Genomic DNA, 18,240 nt, shown 5'->3' on the forward strand with positions numbered 1-18,240 from the left:
GTTCTGATTGAGTATATTTTTTATCTACAGCAGACACTTGATCCTGATCAGGGTCATGGTGGTTCTGGAGTCACAGAGGGCATTTACACACTTATTTATTCATGCATTCGTTTATTCATTCTCTCATTTATTCATTTATTAATTGTTTTATTCACTCATGAATTTTGTAATTGCACCAAACACTTTACACTCTTAAGCCCCAAAGACTCATGGGATTGTCTGTAAGAACTGTGTAAAACTGTAACATTGCTCTTTTATTGCTGCATAATAAAGTTATCTTTTATGATCCAATCTTTATGATGTTTGCCAGGGACACAGGAAGCTTTAATGTTTCCTGATTTTTGTATGAAGTTTTATTGACTGCAAAGATTATATGTTTATTTCTGATTTAGGATGTTTGTGATAAACCATGTTTATGGTTTATTATTTATGTGTCTTTGCTTTCTCCAGAGTGAAACATTGAGATGTTGCTAGATGTTTGTGGTGTAGCAGTTTCCCCTTGATTTAAAGGATCAGCGGTTCTAATCCAAGTTCCTTATGAACATTTATAATCATGCCAACACCGAACATGGGGTTTTGGATGCTTTCTTTTTCTTAAACCTCAACCTGATGCCACTGTTCTGGGCTCCTACATCTTATAAAAAGAAACTGATCTAATGTTAGGTTGGTAGAACATGAATCGAACCCAGTCTCGCCTTGCTGTGAGGTGACAGTGCCACAGAAAGATCACACTAAACACTTTTGCGGCACCCACACATACGTTTACATTAACATTACACTACCAGCTCTCTTTCGTTTCATTCTGTTCTTTTTACTTTACGTTGTCTGAACCGAATCTCTTTTACTGTGTGGAATCGATTCTTTCTTGATTCGACTCTCGGCTTTAAGTGGAAGTCACTTCAGGCTTCACGGTCAGTTAGCTCTTTGCTGTACCTCCGAAGGATTATTTGGTTAATTTATTCATTAATTATTGATTAATTATGAGTTTGTGATTAAACGCGGTGTATTCTGTATAAAAAGGGAGGTTTGTGAGTGAAGGTAAGTAGTAATAAACCGTAATGTGTTTGTGTGAGAGAATGTGTTTAGCTTTACAGCGCGAGACTCGGAGAGCCGTTACTGTAAACCTGACAAACATTACTCAACAAATCTCTTATTTTATATTAAAAATGTATTAATATTTATTCATTAGGTTCTGCAACAAAATGTTGTCATTAGTTTTAACTTGGGTTAGGGCCATAATTACAGTGCTGTTTAATTACATTAACTATTTAATTAAATTAACACTTGAGAGTTGTAATAAAGGTCACTAAGAAAAGAATATATAATAAATAAATAAATAATAAAAAAATCAATATGGCACTGTGTAGAATTCCAGCCTCTGTTTAGTTTCCTAAAATAGCTGTAAAGTTTACAGAAACCTGAGAGCAGCCGCGATACTGAAGCACTCATCACGATATTTACAAATCACCACGTGATCACGGTGTTCCGTACATCTCATTATTATTCTCTACATCCGCTTTCTTACGTTTTTATTACGTTACGGTTTTTTTACGTGAATCGGACCCACCGCAACCCTGACCAGGATAAACCGGTGGTAAAACAGTCAATTAATGAATTTGTCATATTTGAGAATTAACATGCTGATTAAGCTTGCTTGACAGTGGACAGTAACACGTGTGCTTTTAATGCATGGCTGATTTGTATTTTAGTGGTTTCTGGATTACATATGACCAATATCCAAGATCTTTTCCACTTAGTATAAGAAGAGGGTTGCCCATTTACCTTGGTAAAGAGCCCACTATTCCATGTACAGATAATTGTTTGTATGGATCGTTTGGAGACATAAAGGTGTTTTGTTTAGAAGACATCCCTGCCTTGTAATGATGTGTAACCCTAGATCTGTTCAGAGCTTTTCAGACTTTTTAAATTTAATGCATGTGGCTAAGTCTGTGTGCAGTCAAACCAGACTTTTTATATGGGCACAGAGAGATCAGCAGCTGCAGGTAATCATAATTGCTAATGAGGAATCAGGAGACCACAAAACAAAGTTCAGTGTTGAAATGAACTTTCTAAACTACCACATTCATCATTAAGTTGTTGTCCATATATTTTTGGCCTATTTAATCAGACTGACTGAACAAATGGAATCCGTTTAACCTACAAAGGTCAAAGGTTACCAGAGCTAGGCGAAGCACTACAGTAAGCTAACAGTGTTCCATACATCACATAGTAATTGTGTGTGTGTGTGTGTGTGTGTGTGTGTGTGTGTGTGTGTGTGTGTGTGTGTGTGTGTGTGTAATAAAAGTGTTGTGTGTTTCTCCTACAGGTGTGTGTGAGTTGGTATTATCATGCTGTCGAGGCTGCGCGTCAGTGTTAGGCCGTGTTTGAGTGTGTGTCGCTGGGCACATACTAAAGAAAAGGGTAAACCGCTGATGCTCAACCCCCATACTAACAAGGTAAAACACACACGCACATACACACACACATGCACATGTGTATGAGTCTGGAAAGTGTTAGTGCAGTGACTCAGCAGAAGTTTTACTTGTGTGTGTGTGTGTGTGTGTGTGTGTGTGCAGGAAATTCTGTGCAGCAACACTTTTATATCATTCACACAGCTCAACATTTCTACATGTCACTATTGTGTGTGTGTGTCTGTCTTTCTGTTTGTCTGTCTGTCTGTCTGTCTGTCTGTCTGTGTGTGTAGGGCATGGCATTCACTCTGAAGGAAAGACAGATTTTGGGACTGCAGGGACTGTTACCCCCAAAAATTGAGACTCAGGATGTGCAGGCCATGCGCTTCCAGAGGAATCTAAAGAAGATGTCAGACCCCCTGCAAAAGTACATTTACACTTATTCACCCACCCACTCACTCACTCACCCACTAACTTACCCACCCACTCACTCACTCACTCACTCACTCACCCACCCACCCATTGTTGGATTGTTTTGGGTGATCATCTTTAGGTTGATGGTAAATTTTAGATTGTGCTGTAGCTGGAGATTCTGTTTGCATATTAGTGATGGTTTGTTTTTATGGTAATGGTAACTATAGCAACAAGTTTATGCATGATTATGAACCAGTAACCACCATCAGGATGTAAATTAGCTTCACCACGACATGTCAGCATACTGTTGTGTCTGTGTGTGTGTGTGTCTGTGTGCATGTGTGTGTGTGTTCAGGTACATCTACCTAATGGGGATCCAGGAGCGTAACGAACGTCTTTTTTATCGAGTGTTAATGGAGGACATTGAGGCTCTGATGCCCATTGTCTACACACCCACTGTGGGTCTCGCCTGCACCCAGTACGGGCACATTTTCCGCCGACCCAAGTGAGCCAACAATGTACTTAACACACATACTTAACTTACCTAACCCTACAGCAGTGCATATGTGTGTACATGTTTCATTGTGTGTGTGTGTGTGTGTGTGTGTGTGTGTAGAGGGTTGTTTATCTCTATTATGGATCAGGGGCACATTCGCTCCATCTTGGACAACTGGCCTGAAACTAATGTCAAGGTACTACACCTAACACACACACACACACACACACACACACACACACACATCACACACACACACACACACACACACATCACACACACACATCACACACACACACACACACACATACACTGACACACTCTTGCTCTGTAAGTCTGACCTACCAAACCATGAAAGATCTGCACTGATTTTTAAGTTCTAGTTATGGCAGAGAGAAGCACCACCAAACAAAGTCTTCAATAGTCAAAGCTTGTTTTCAGCACCATCCCCTCCCTCCCCCCCTTCATCACACCTACCAATTAATTAATCTGTTATTAGGTTAAGATCTGGCAACCCTGATCATAGGGGGCATCTATCTTTATATGGCTGGATTTTTTTTCTGCGCATAAGATTTTACAGATATGAACTTGCTAGCTTACAGTTTCAGTTTACATTTACATGGGCTGCATTTGAAACGTCCAGGCATACTGTGTAATATAGTAATGATCTATTGTTGTTACTAACAATGCCCATTTTGTAGTTGTGTAGTATATTTTTTATTCTGGTATGTTAATATGATGGTATGTTACAGTTAATGAGACTGGAGTAATGTTGTGTTCTTAAAGTCCTCATTCATCGCTCTTTGCAGGAGTCTAACAATTAGTGGTGTGTTTGTGTGTGTGTTTGTTTTCAGGCAGTGGTGGTGACGGATGGGGAGAGGATTTTGGGATTGGGGGATCTGGGTGTGTACGGGATGGGGATTCCTGTAGGGAAGTTGTGTTTATACACCGCATGTGCTGGAATCAGACCTGAGAGCTGCCTGCCTGTCTGTATTGACGTGGGAACAGATAACGAGGTGACACACACACACACACACACACACACACACACACACACACACACACACATAGCTGCTATGAAATTAGTTACTATGAAAAGTGTTAGGTGAGGGGCAGGGCAGGATAAGTCACTTACTTATAGTACTGAGATCAGCAGGTTTCAATTAAATCTTAATACTGAACTTTATACCTGTGCTCATGACTCGAAGAGCCAAAAGAAAAAATGTTGATGGTCAAGAAAACAGAAGGAGATTTTTTTTAGCCATCATACAAACAGGAAACATAACCAAGTAAAGTAAAAGTAAATTGTTTTTTAAAAGACAAGGCAAATCTTCTTTAATGGAGTTTTTGTGTGTGTGTTTGTAGACGTTACTCAGAGATCCGTTTTACATGGGTCTGTACCGAAGGAGAGAGCGATCTCAGCACTATGATGATCTGATTGATGAGTTTATGGAGGCAGTGGTGGATAAATATGGACAGGATACACTTATACAGTTTGAGGATTTTGGCAACCACAACGCTTTTCGCTTCCTCAAGAAGTACCGGCATCGCTACTGCACGTTCAATGATGATATCCAGGGTAAACACTTACACACACACACACATCCTCAAACACTTACACACATACCCTTACACAGTCCACCCTCAAACCAGGCCAGAACGGTACTTGCTAGTAGTGAAATGTAAGGATTAAAGCATCATGTCTTGTTCTGAAGAACAATCTGGTCATCAGACATGTAAAGAAATGAAAGTAGGACAGGAGAGAGAAAAAGAAAGAGAGAGTTTTACATTCAGGTGTTTTGGCATTAAAATGACATGTAAAGTGTGGAAGAGGAAATTTAGCACTTTTCTTATGGATAGTCACAGTCTTCCAACAAATACCAAATTCCACTGTCTGCATATGTGGCCTGGAGTGGTAGTGAGACCCTGTGTGATTTTGGTTTCATGGTGCCCAAAATCCCTGGCTTGCCCCGGACACGCACGCACGCACGCACGCACGCACGCACGCACGCACACACACACACACACACACTGTATTCACATATTGCAGACATCCAAGCAGCAGTAACTCAGTATAGTCCAAGCACACAGATACTCTTTGACAATACAGCTGTTTGGATGCATCAGTCCTGGGGTTGTGTAGGTAGTAGCGTCTTTAGGTAGGAACCAATATGTGTGGTAATTAAAACCTGTATCAGCTGATTACAGATACTGAAACCCTTCTGTGTGTGTGTGTGTGTGTGTGTGTGTGTGTGTGTAGGTACAGCATCAGTAGCTCTGGCGGGATTGTTAGCAGCGCAGCGTGTTGTCGGAAAGCCCATCACTGATCATACAGTTCTTTTCCTGGGAGCCGGAGAGGTACACACACACACCCACACACACACACACACACACATATAATTTGTAAAGTAATGACATGTTTATGCCTCTTGTACAGTATGTTTTGGGAGTTTTAGGGGTGTCTACAAACTGTCTGAACATGTATAAGCGTTAGTAGTGTGTAAGGATTGTGTGTGTGTGAGTTAGGCAGCTCTAGGCATTGCTAACCTGATTGTCATGGCACTGATGGAGGATGGAATGAGTCAGACAGACGCTCGCAAGAAGATTTGGATGTTTGACAAGTACGGTCTGCTTGTTCAGGTACGATACTGTGTGTGTGTGTGTGTGTGTGTGTGTGTATGCTGCGAATATACCTGAATGTTTGTGTATATGACAGTCACCAGCAGATACACCAGTGACACTAATGTGTGTGTGTGTGTGTGTGTGTGCGTGTGTGTGCGCAGGGTAGATCTGAGCCCACAGATAGTAATCAGGAGGGGTTTGTGCATCCTAGTCCGGGTGATGTGAAGAGTTTCCTGGATGCTGTTAATGTTCTTAAACCTACAGCCATCATCGGTGAGTGTGTGTGTGTGTGTGTTTGTGTGTGTGTGTGTGTGTGTGTGTGTGTGTGGGTGGATGCAAGTTTGTCTCATGATTGCATGTACTTTTTGATAGATATGTTCGTGACCTTGTTCTTACCTGTGTTTGTTGTGTTCAGGTGTGGCGGGGGCAGGGCGACTATTCACTCATGATGTCATCAGGGCCGTGGGCTCGTTAAATGAGCGACCAATCATCTTTGCTCTGAGCAACCCGACTGCTAAAGCTGAGTGTACTGCAGAGGATGCATACACTCTCACACAGGTACACATACACACACACACACACACACACACACCTAAGATTGGGTCATGGTAGTTGTGCAGTGACAGAACAGGAGAACAGGATAATACAAATGTCTTGAGATAGAATATCTCTTTGATAGAGATGACTGTCTAGGATGTGTGTTTGCTAAGAATAACAAGGAGCAGACTGTCTGTAATTCATGGTTAAATGGAGCCTGTTGTTGGTCAAAATGTAAGAGAATTCAGGCCTAACTGATCATAGAGTAAATATGATTGTTCATAAAGGATATTAAATAAAAAAAATCACAAAATTATAAACATGAAATATAAAATGTATTCTAACAGCTATATTTATAGTAGGTGTAGCTCATAAAAACTTTTCTGATTGTGTGCGTGTGTGTGCGTGTGTGCGTGTGTGTGTGTGTGTTAGGGTCGGTGTTTGTTTGCCAGTGGGAGTCCGTTTGCTGCTGTAACTCTGGATGATGGCAGGATGCTGATTCCGGGACAGGGGAACAATGCTTATATATTCCCAGGTGTGGATTTGTCTTTTCCTATTTTATTTTTCCAATGATTTGTTCTGATTGTGGGCCAGGAATTCTCTGAGTGTTATTTGGGGTATCTCTGATCTTGGGTTCTGCCAGCGTTTAGAAGCTGTACAAGTAATTACTGACTTTATTTACACCCAGAGGAAAAACTTCATCCACAAACACAATAATAATGATTATCATCTTTATTTAGTGTAAATATCCTTTTATTTTGTACTCTTTCACTGTACAGTCTATTATGTTTTTTACCTCGACTAATAGAAATGTGTGTGTGTGTGTGTGTTTGTGTGTGTTAGGTGTGGCTCTGGCAGTAATTCTAAGTGGTGTTAGACACATCAGTGATACGGTGTTCCTCGAGGCTGCAAAGGTAAACATTTTGTGTGTGTGTGTGTGTGTGTGTGTGTGTGTGTGTGTGTGTGTGTGTGTGTGTGTGTGTGTGTGTGTGTGTGTGTGTGTGCGCGCGCGCACACACACACACGCATGCGTTAGGCAACACTCATGCTGCTCAGGTAGCCATCAGGTGGCAGTTTGTGGGCATGTAGGTGAAATGCCTCAGGTTTATCAATGTCCATGTTATTAGGAACATCTGTTTATTGATGTAAGTATTAAATCAGCCAACCATGTAGCAGCAGCCACACATAAACTTATAAAGACTCAGATTAAGATCTTTATGTTTACCTTAAACAGCAGAATAGAAAAATGTACAGCTTTCTTTTTGTGTAATAGAGATTTAGGTTGTATTTCTTAATGCAACGGTGGACTGTATTAAGTGACAACGGTTTTCTGAGGTACTCCCTAGTGTATGTGGCTAAATTTATCACAGTATCATGATGGCTTTTAATATGATGCTGATGGTTATAAGGTCACTCATCGTGTGTGTGTGTGTGTGTGTGTGTGTGTGTGTGTGTGTGTGTGTGTGTGTGTGTGTGTGTGTGTGTGTGTGTATGTGTGTATGTATCAGACCTTAGCAGAGCAGTTGACGGATGAGGAACTGAATCAGGGTCGTCTCTACCCTCCTCTTTCCAACATTAGGGAGGTTTCTTTACAGATGGCTGTAAAGGTAAGATTTATGTTTATACATATACACAACGTGAGTAATTATTGAGTTCAGGTGTTTAGGTCACACCCATTGCTTCCAACTTTTTTTGTAACAGTTTGGGAAAGTTTCTACATCATACAGATACATGCTGTGTAAATGTAATTAAACACATTGTTATCAATGCTGTGAGTCGAACTAGCGCGCAAGCCAAAAATATAAAGTGTGGTGATCAGAAAGTGTCTACTGATTAAGGACTAAAGAAAGATAAATACACCTTGTGTCCCTAACTTTCCACCCATAATCAGTGCTAACAGGGTATGTGTTCCTAACAAAAAAAATGTGTGTGTGTGTGTTTGCTTGTTTAGGTGGTTGAGTTTCTGTACAGTAAAGGAATGGCGTTTCGGTACCCAGAGCCACTGGATAAGGAGGCGTATGTGAGATCCATCGTGTGGAACACAGAGTACGATTCCTTCCTCCCAGACATCTATGAGTGGCCTGGAGTCTCCCATAATCCCATAGTGGAGTAATCATACACCCTATAGCATGCACCTGAAACAGTCACACCCTCCATTCACAGCTCTGTAATGTGTAACTATCACACATCCCCATGGGGAGTGATTCCCAAACTCTATTCATCAGCAGCACACTCCTTCTGTTAACGTTAATGTACAGTCTTGCTATTAATAAAACACCATGTGTGTGTGTTTGTATCAGCTAATACATTTATTGCCTTATGTATCCATGTGTGTTGGTGTTTATTTGGGTTTATTTTAACTAATGTTAACTAATGTAACATTAGTTTCGCCCTAAGCCGGATTTGAACATAGGGCCTAGAACAGGGGTGGGCAATTAAATTTTCCAAGGGGCCACATAAGAAACTGGGACTGTTTTGGAGGTCCGGACCAATAAGGGGAACTAAATTCTGCTCAATATTAATTTTATCTCTTTATTTACATTTATATTACATTTTCAGCATTTAGCAGATGGCCTTATCTAAATCGATTTACAATATACAGTACATTCCCATACTGAAAACACTCCAGTTCATTTTTAAAAATTAAAAGTATTTGTGAGATGATACAAAGTTGTACTCAGTGATAGATATGAGGATTTCTGTGATGGAAGCTACTTTAAAAGTCATCCTTTATTTTCATCGAATAAGTTTGACCTTCAAATCCAAATCTACTATGATGAATTTGAGTGTGTGAATCCTCTAGGTTCAAAAAAAGGTATACATAAAATTGGCTGCATTTATTTCATCCTTAGAAATCTTTCCCCCATTGTAAGTTCTGCCCTATTGAACATTCATCTGGCATCACTGTTTCATGCACAAGATGCAAAGAAATATGGAATTGATAAAATACTCCAACCCTTAGTAAAGGACTTAAAAATATTAGAGACCACTGGAGTTACTGTTCCATTTGCTGATGTTTCTTTACGTGGCACTCTCGCACAAATTACTGGTGATAACTTGGGTATGCATAGCATTCTTGGGTTCCTGGAGTCATTTAATGCAAATTTCTGTAGATTTTGCTTAATTGATAAATCTTCAGCTCAGTCAGTTTTCTCAGAAGATGACCAATGTTTGACATTAAGATCACCAGCTCTTAATGATCAACATTATACTAGTTTGGTAGATGATCCGACATTAACTTCCTCATTTGGCATTAAACGAAATAGCATACTTAACACTGCAATATTTTAATATTGCAGAAAATTATGCAGTTGACATCATGCATGATATTTTGGAAGGGGTTGGTCAATATGAGGTCAGATTGCTATTTGTATATTTAATGAAGCATTTTATTTCTAGAAAAAGCTTATTAAATAGGGTGTATGCTTTTAATTATGGCTATCTGGAAAAGAAAAACAAGCCAACAAATATTAACCTTGACTGTGGAGGACATGGAATTGGATTAAATGCATCACAAAATCTGTGTTTGATCACAAACATACCTTTGATATTTGGTGACCTGGTACCAGAGAATGATTTGCACTGGCTCTTGTTGCTGAACATTATAAACATTGTGTTCTCATACTCTATCACAGAAGGGAAGACTGTGTATTTAAAGCACCTTATCATTGAACATCACCAGCTCTTCAAAGAACTGTACCCATCAAACTGCTTGATTCCAAAGCATCATTTTGTGGTGCACTATCCAAGGTGCATTCGAAAAATTGGACCACTCATTCATATCTGGACTATGAGATTTGAAGCGAAACACAAGTTTTTCAAAGACTGTGTAAAGAACTTTAAGAATTTGACAGTATCGCTTGCAAAGAAACACCAGTTTTGCAGTAGCTTATCACTGGGAATGCTTGACTTCTAAAGCAGTTAAATCTGGTCCAGTCAAACTGTGTTTGCTTGAAACATTAACATATGCTGAAGATATATCTGCACATCTTCACATTGATTCACAAGCCACTGTCCACGTCACAAACTGGGTAAAGTGTGGAGTTGAATATCGTGTTGGCCTCTTTGTTTGCACAGGCACTAATGAAAACATGCCAGTGTTCAGCAAAATAATCTATATTATTTTGCATGTTGGTAAAGTTGTATTTGTTTTGGCTGAGCATGAAACTTGTTTCCATGACCATTTTCACGCGTTCCAAGTAAGTGAAAATCCTCAGAAGATACTGGTTCTAGAAAGGCATAGATTAAGACATTTCAAATGTTATGATGCCCAAATGTCCTATGGGTGTGATTCACATTTTTACATTGTGTCAGAGAGTTGTATTATTTAATTCATCAACGTTTTGGATTAATGGGATTTACATTGATCAGCCATAACATTAAAACCACCTCCTTGTTTCTACACTTACTGTTTATTTGATCAGCTCCACTTACCATATAGAGGCACTTTGTAGTTCTACAATTACTGCCTGTAGTCCATCTGTTTCTCTGCATGCTTTGTTAGCTCCTTTCATGCTGTTTAATGGTCAGGACCCCCACAGAGCAGGTATTAATTAGGTGGTGGATGATTCTCAGCACTGCAGTGACACTGACATGGTGGTGGTGTGTTAGTGTGTGTTGTGCTGGTATGAGTGGATCAGACACAGCAGCGCTGCTGGAGTTTTTAAATACTGTGTCCACTCTATTAGACACTCCTAACTATTCGGTCCACCTTGTAGATGTAAAGTCAGAGACGATCGCTCATCTATTGCTGCTGTTTGAGTCGCTCATCTTCTAGACCTTCATCAGTGGTCACAGGATGCTGCCCACGGGGCGCTGTTGGCTGGATATTTTTGGTTGGTGGACGATTTTCAGTCCAGCAGTGACAGTGAGGTTTTTAAAAACTCCACCAGAGCTGCTGTGTCTGATATAATACTTGCTCTGTAGTGGTCCTGTGGGGGTCCTGATCATTGAAGAACAGCATGAAAGGGGGCTAACAAAGCATGCAGAGAAACAGATGGACTACAGTTCGTAATTGTAGAACTACAAAGTGCTTCTATATGGTAAGTGGAGCTAATAAAATGGACAGTGAGTGTAGAAACAAGGAGGTGGTTTTAATGTTATGGCTGATCAGTGTATATGGACCCTTGTTTTAATTTTTATGTACTGTAAGCACCATACATGAACAAAGACCTGCATAACAGAGAAGTTTGGGATCTTATTGATTTTAAGGTTGTTAAGACTATGTTTGCTTTGCAGTGCCAATTTACCAGCAAGAACTCCTTGCAAAGTCCCTTTGTTAAGAAAAAGACGTGTCCTGAATGGGGTAAAATTTGCCAAGGAACACATTGACTGGTCCAAAGAGAAATGGCTCAACATTTTGTGGTCTTGTGAAAGCAAAATTGTTCTTTTTGGGTCTAGTGGCCGTAGAGAGTATGTCAGACGACCCCCAAGCACTGAATTCAAGCCAAATTTCACTGTGAAGACAGTAAAAGCATGGTGGTACAAAATGATGATATGGGGATGTTTTTCATATCATGGTGTTACGCCTATTTATCACATACGAGGGATCATGGATCAATTTAAATATATCAGAATACTTGAGGAGATTGTGTTGCCCTATGTTGAAGAAGAAATGCCCTTAAAATGGGTGTTTCAACATGACAATGACAAAAAACATCTTGGTTACAGACAAACCAGATTGAGGTAATAGAGTGGCCAGCACAATCCCCTGACTTCAATCCCATAGAGAACTTGTGGGCTGATATGTGAAACATGTTTTTTTGAGGCAAAACCCAAAAATGCAGAAGAACTGTGGAATGTAGTGTAATCATCCTGGACTGGAATACCTGTTCAGAGGTGCCAGAGGTTGGTTGACTCCATGCAACACAGATCTAGGAAACAATTGTAATGGCACTAAATATTAGTTCAGTAATTTTAAGTAAAGTGAAACCTCAAACATCTTCAGTTTATAGATACATTTTTGGAGTTTTTAAAGAAAATGCTGCCACTGCTATTTTTTTGAACTGCCTAATATTAATTTTTCTTAACTTTCTGTAAAGGATGAACACAAACTGGCTAAATGTTGTTAATGTTTTGGTTTATAATTAATAGTGTAGTATTTTCAGTGCACTTGTATTTATGGAAATAAAAGTTATTATAATGATTTTGTGTTTTATTCACTTTTTTAAAATCACTGCTATTTTTTTGAACACTACTGTATATGTTGAACATAGAGCAAGGCATTTAATTTGATCTACCATGATAATGTGTGTGACTGTCCTCTAACAGAATGTGATGGGCAGTTCCAAATGAAATGAGGGACCATCCACCTCCAAAGCTCAGCTTAGAACAGTAAAAATGTCTTACCAAATATGTGAAATATTTCGAAGACATTAAGCTACGTTTGATCATAACTTGCTATTTTTGTCTCTTTCTTTGAAGTTGTGTGTAAATAAGATGGACTATACAAGGTCCATGTGGAGAAACAAAGTGCAAAGTGTGATCCTCAGGTGGAGCATCTAAAACAGACAAGGCTATAAATTCAGTTGCTCGAATTTAGGATGGGTGTCGGTGCGGAGGGTGTATAAATATGAATGTTCTTACTAAAGAATAAGGACAAGGAAATGAAGTTGTTGAATTGTTTTATTTTCAGTGATCATGCACAGAGCCTGACCATTTGGCTTCAATAATGTGGGGAGCATCACATAAGATCTTAATGAAAGCATCTCCATAAGATGGAGAACAGTAGGTTGCAGAACATGTATTAAATGTTGGACTGTTTTATTTGACATTTGTAAATTTTTGAAGATAATGGTCACTACCTGTATGTGTAGGGATATTCTGTCTGCTGTTGAAATAATAAAAGAGAACATTTTAATAAAATAAAATCCACATCTGTCAGCTACCCACCCACACACAGCTGTAACATAACATATATGCATATGATATGTGTAAAAAAAATACTTGAACAGACCCATAACAGGGCAGTTGCAAAATTCATTGATATTTAGTAAAATCATTCTTTGACATAATTTTGCAAATACTTTTTTTTTGTACAGATAGGGTTTTCACTCATTAATGTGGCTGTAAACATACTACTACCAGTAAAATAATATACATTTAAACCACAAATGATTTTAGCTTACTAAACTGTGTGTGTGTGTGTGTGTGTGTGTGTGTGTGTGTGTGTGTGTGTGTGTGTGTGTGTGTGTGTGTGTGTTTAAGGTATTTTCTATGAATCCATAACATTCCATCCATAATGTTCTAACTAATGTTGTAACAAGCCTTTTATGAATATTGTGATTATTGTGAGTAATAATGTTGCAGCTGCCCCTTGTGGTAACCGTCCCCACTCTCCCCGAATTGACTGAGTGATAAAAACGGAAAGGTTTGCGAATAAATCCATCGGGAAATGATGAATGTGAGTTGAATGACTCGTTCCCAACTAAGATGTGTTCGAATACTTAGCGCGTCTGTATCCACTGGATCCTGGAGTAAAGGACCCCCCGTGTTTACATGAGGAAAGTGCGAGTAACCCCGGGTTAGGTTTAAGTTCACCTGCCAGCGAGCAGGTTAGCTTCAGAGCGTAAATTGTTATAGTAACTGACACAGGTTGTGTTTAATCTCGGTTTCTGGAACGGAAAAGCTGGAGTTTTCCTTAATTCTGAGTGAACTTCCCCGGTTTAATCACTTAACCTGCTTTCTGGAATAACCCCCCATCCCTTCCCCCCCACGATGTTATTTTGAATACACAAGCATAAATGGTGTTTTTTTTCTGAATCTAAAGTTTTGTAAAATGATATTGTGTCAGTGCTGCCCAGCGTGTTCAGGGATGAGATTGATGAAGAATGTACTGAGCACTGATTGCTGATGCTTTTGATCAGCTTGTATGTTTTGTTGTTATTAGTTGTTGATGTATTTGTCAGGTTTGTGTAATGAATGATTTGCTTGATTGTATTGTGTGAGTGGGTTGAGTGTGCATCGTAAATAAGAAGTTCGTTTTTGTAAAGATGACTATAATATAGTGAAATGAAACGAGTCGGATGGGGCGCACAGATAGCTGAGCGGGTTTTTCCACAGTTAGTGCAGTGGAGCTGTGAGATGTGAACCTACCGGGTTCGAATCTCGGCTCTGCTGTCTACTGCTCGACTGTGCGCCCCCTGGCAGGGGGGTTTCCCCCTGCCGGCGATCACTTTACAACAATATATGTAAATCCATGAAAGATTTGAAGAAAAGCCCTAAAATAAATCCATAAATAATAATAGTAACTCAGCAATAATAGTAGATGATGTATTTGTATGTGTGTACTATATATGATAATAACATGTACGAAGTGAATGGATAGACATGTAATATGTGTGAGGGTTTTCTGAATGAGTGCTGTGAATGGTTGTTGACTTATTAGAATATGTGATGATACTAGATTTTGATTATTGTATGCAAACAGAAACATACTAGTTAATAAAATGTAAATGTTAATTAGAGCTGCGTGCGCGTGCACGCACTGAGCTGCATATGAATATGAGTGAATTTTAAGGACGATGGCGCACTCAGGTGTCCATTTTGTGTAATGACATGAATAATTTTGTTCGAATGAGTGTTTTTTTGTGTCGTACTAGTTTGTTTTGTTGAACCCCTTGTCAGTCCAGCCTATTTTTGTGCATTTTTCGCCTGAAAGACATACGTAGTTTCTAAGGCTTCTCATTCATAAAGTTTAAAAGATAACCCAAAAATTGTACTTCAGTGTTGTAGAAAAGCCTTTAAAGTATCCTAAAAACACAGCCAAATGGCATGATTATATTTGACCATGCTTAAATGATGATTAAAAAACCCAAAAATGTAGGTGCTTTTAAAATTTTTTTGAAAATCCAAAGTTTCAGTGAGTGTAAGTAGGACTGCAGGTGTGTATATCACCTGCACAAGAGTTGTGGTCAAGGGTATTTTGTAACATCGTCTCACATTTTAGGCCTCTACACTGTAAGCCTGGATAAGTTGAATGTACTTAAAAAAATGTGAGGAAACCGGTTGCCTTAAAAAAGTGAAGTAATGTATAATGAAACCTTGAGTTAGCATAACTTAAAACATGAAGTTATTACAAAAGGCATGGTGATAATTTTTTTTTATTTTTTGTTTTTGTTTGTTATACCAACTGCTTTTCCCAATAATTCTACTCATTATCTTGAGCTCAATGGAAAAAACTATTGATTTGTTCTTTGTTTTCATGTTAATCACATAATAAATATGAATGACAAATGTTTATATAAAAACAGACACAATTGTAAAATAATTTTTGTTTATTTAAGTTCAAAAGTATTTACTTAAAATACAACATGTGAAGAAAACATGTTTAAAACTGTAGAAACTGTATCTAAAGTTGTGATGAAACCCAAACAGCTCCTCACAGTAACCATGAACCTGTAAAACAACAAAAAGAAAGAAGAAACAGATAGCATTAATTTAAGGATTAAAGTAAAGCAAGCCAGCACACTCTTTGCTCCGTATGAAAGCTAGCATGCAGCCTAAATACGGCAAATAAAGCAGTGCTGTTTGATGATTTATTTAGTTAGTGTCAACATTAAGATAATTTATTTTGAACAAAATTGATAAGTAAAGTACAACACTTACCAAAATTAGATGGGAGATGATAAAGCCCCATCAGACTGGTGTACATGCTACTCAAAAGTAGCATCATGAGTAAGAAAATGTTTGTTCATTTAGTTTAATAAAGGTTCCACTTCACAAAAGACATTTGAGGAAGACAAGTTTACTTTTGCAAAAAGCCTTAAATGAAAAATAAAAAGTCATTTGCAACAACAGGTTATAAAAGTTAAAACAAATGGCTGCCTGATTCAACAACAGCAAAGTGAAAAAAGTTGGACTTACATGTGAATGGTGGTGTTTTTCTGTTTTATTACCTGAACTCAACTTTTTTAAGTTCATCTGATAGAAAAGTCATTTTTTTGTTTAGTAAACTTAAATCTCTTAGCACATTTAAATGTGTACCCAAATTAGTACAATGTAATCTGCATTTTATAGTAGAGCTTAAAAACGTAAATAATTTATGTATGTTGTACTACAAATGTTTGATTAAATAGAGGGTTAGGGTTAGGGTTAGGGTTAGGGTTAGGGTTAGGGTTAGGGTTAGGGTTAGGGTTAGGGTTAGGGTTAGGGTTAGGGTTAGGGTTAGGGTTAGGGTTAGGGTTAGGGTTAGGGTTAGGGTTAGGGTTAGGGTTAGGGTTAGGGTTAGGGTTAGGGTTAGGGTTAGGGTTAGGGTTAGGGTTAGGGTTAGGGTTAGGGTTAGGGTTAGGGTTAGGGTTAGGGTTAGGGTTAGGGTTAGGGTTAGGGTTAGGGTTAGGGTTAGGGTTAGGGTTAGGGTTAGGGTTAGGGTTAGGGTTAGGGTTAGGGTTAGGGTTAGGGTTAGGGTTAGGGTTAGGGTTAGGGTTAGGGTTAGGGTTAGGGTTAGGGTTAGGGTTAGGGTTAGGGTTAGGGTTAGGGTTAGGGTTAGGGTTAGGGTTAGGGTTAGGGTTAGGGTTAGGGTTAGGGTTAGGGTTAGGGTTAGGGTTAGGGTTAGGGTTAGGGTTAGGGTTAGGGTTAGGGTTAGGGTTAGGGTTAGGGTTAGGGTTAGGGTTAGGGTTAGGGTTAGGGTTAGGGTTAGGGTTAGGGTTAGGGTTAGGGTTAGGGTTAGGGTTAGGGTTAGGGTTAGGGTTAGGGTTAGGGTTAGGGTTAGGGTTAGGGTTAGGGTTAGGGTTAGGGTTAGGGTTAGGGTTAGGGTTAGGGTTAGGGTTAGGGTTAGGGTTAGGGTTAGGGTTAGGGTTAGGGTTAGGGTTAGGGTTAGGGTTAGGGTTAGGGTTAGGGTTAGGGTTAGGGTTAGGGTTAGGGTTAGGGTTAGGGTTAGGGTTAGGGTTAGGGTTAGGGTTAGGGTTAGGGTTAGGGTTAGGGTTAGGGTTAGGGTTAGGGTTAGGGTTAGGGTTAGGGTTAGGGTTAGGGTTAGGGTTAGGGTTAGGGTTAGGGTTAGGGTTAGGGTTAGGGTTAGGGTTAGGGTTAGGGTTAGGGTTAGGGTTAGGGTTAGGGTTAGGGTTAGGGTTAGGGTTAGGGTTAGGGTTAGGGTTAGGGTTAGGGTTAGGGTTAGGGTTAGGGTTAGGGTTAGGGTTAGGGTTAGGGTTAGGGTTAGGGTTAGGGTTAGGGTTAGGGTTAGGGTTAGGGTTAGGGTTAGGGTTAGGGTTAGGGTTAGGGTTAGGGTTAGGGTTAGGGTTAGGGTTAGGGTTAGGGTTAGGGTTAGGGTTAGGGTTAGGGTTAGGGTTAGGGTTAGGGTTAGGGTTAGGGTTAGGGTTAGGGTTAGGGTTAGGGTTAGGGTTAGGGTTAGGGTTAGGGTTAGGGTTAGGGTTAGGGTTAGGGTTAGGGTTAGGGTTAGGGTTAGGGTTAGGGTTAGGGTTAGGGTTAGGGTTAGGGTTAGGGTTAGGGTTAGGGTTAGGGTTAGGGTTAGGGTTAGGGTTAGGGTTAGGGTTAGGGTTAGGGTTAGGGTTAGGGTTAGGGTTAGGGTTAGGGTTAGGGTTAGGGTTAGGGTTAGGGTTAGGGTTAGGGTTAGGGTTAGGGTTAGGGTTAGGGTTAGGGTTAGGGTTAGGGTTAGGGTTAGGGTTAGGGTTAGGGTTAGGGTTAGGGTTAGGGTTAGGGTTAGGGTTAGGGTTAGGGTTAGGGTTAGGGTTAGGGTTAGGGTTAGGGTTAGGGTTAGGGTTAGGGTTAGGGTTAGGGTTAGGGTTAGGGTTAGGGTTAGGGTTAGGG

The 18,240-nt window shown here is 39.7% G+C and overlaps 1 protein-coding gene across 1 annotated transcript; it reads left to right on the top strand.

The window, feature by feature from the left end:
- The first annotated feature begins 939 nt into the window (after positions 1 to 939).
- Positions 940 to 8,788, top strand: me2 (malic enzyme 2, NAD(+)-dependent, mitochondrial). Its single transcript, XM_063017503.1, has 15 exons — positions 940 to 1,038; positions 2,327 to 2,456; positions 2,705 to 2,838; positions 3,181 to 3,330; positions 3,442 to 3,517; positions 4,176 to 4,337; positions 4,687 to 4,900; positions 5,582 to 5,679; positions 5,848 to 5,961; positions 6,105 to 6,216; positions 6,359 to 6,501; positions 6,913 to 7,015; positions 7,324 to 7,394; positions 7,989 to 8,087; positions 8,432 to 8,788. Exons 2-15 carry the CDS (start codon positions 2,349 to 2,351, stop codon positions 8,591 to 8,593), a joined length of 1,746 nt encoding a protein of 581 aa, XP_062873573.1. The 5' UTR covers positions 940 to 1,038; positions 2,327 to 2,348; the 3' UTR covers positions 8,594 to 8,788.
- Positions 8,789 to 18,240: the final 9,452 nt, after the last annotated feature.

The sequence above is a fragment of the Trichomycterus rosablanca genome, chromosome 21 (assembly GCF_030014385.1).
Source record: "Trichomycterus rosablanca isolate fTriRos1 chromosome 21, fTriRos1.hap1, whole genome shotgun sequence".
NCBI lineage: Eukaryota > Metazoa > Chordata > Actinopteri > Siluriformes > Trichomycteridae > Trichomycterus > Trichomycterus rosablanca.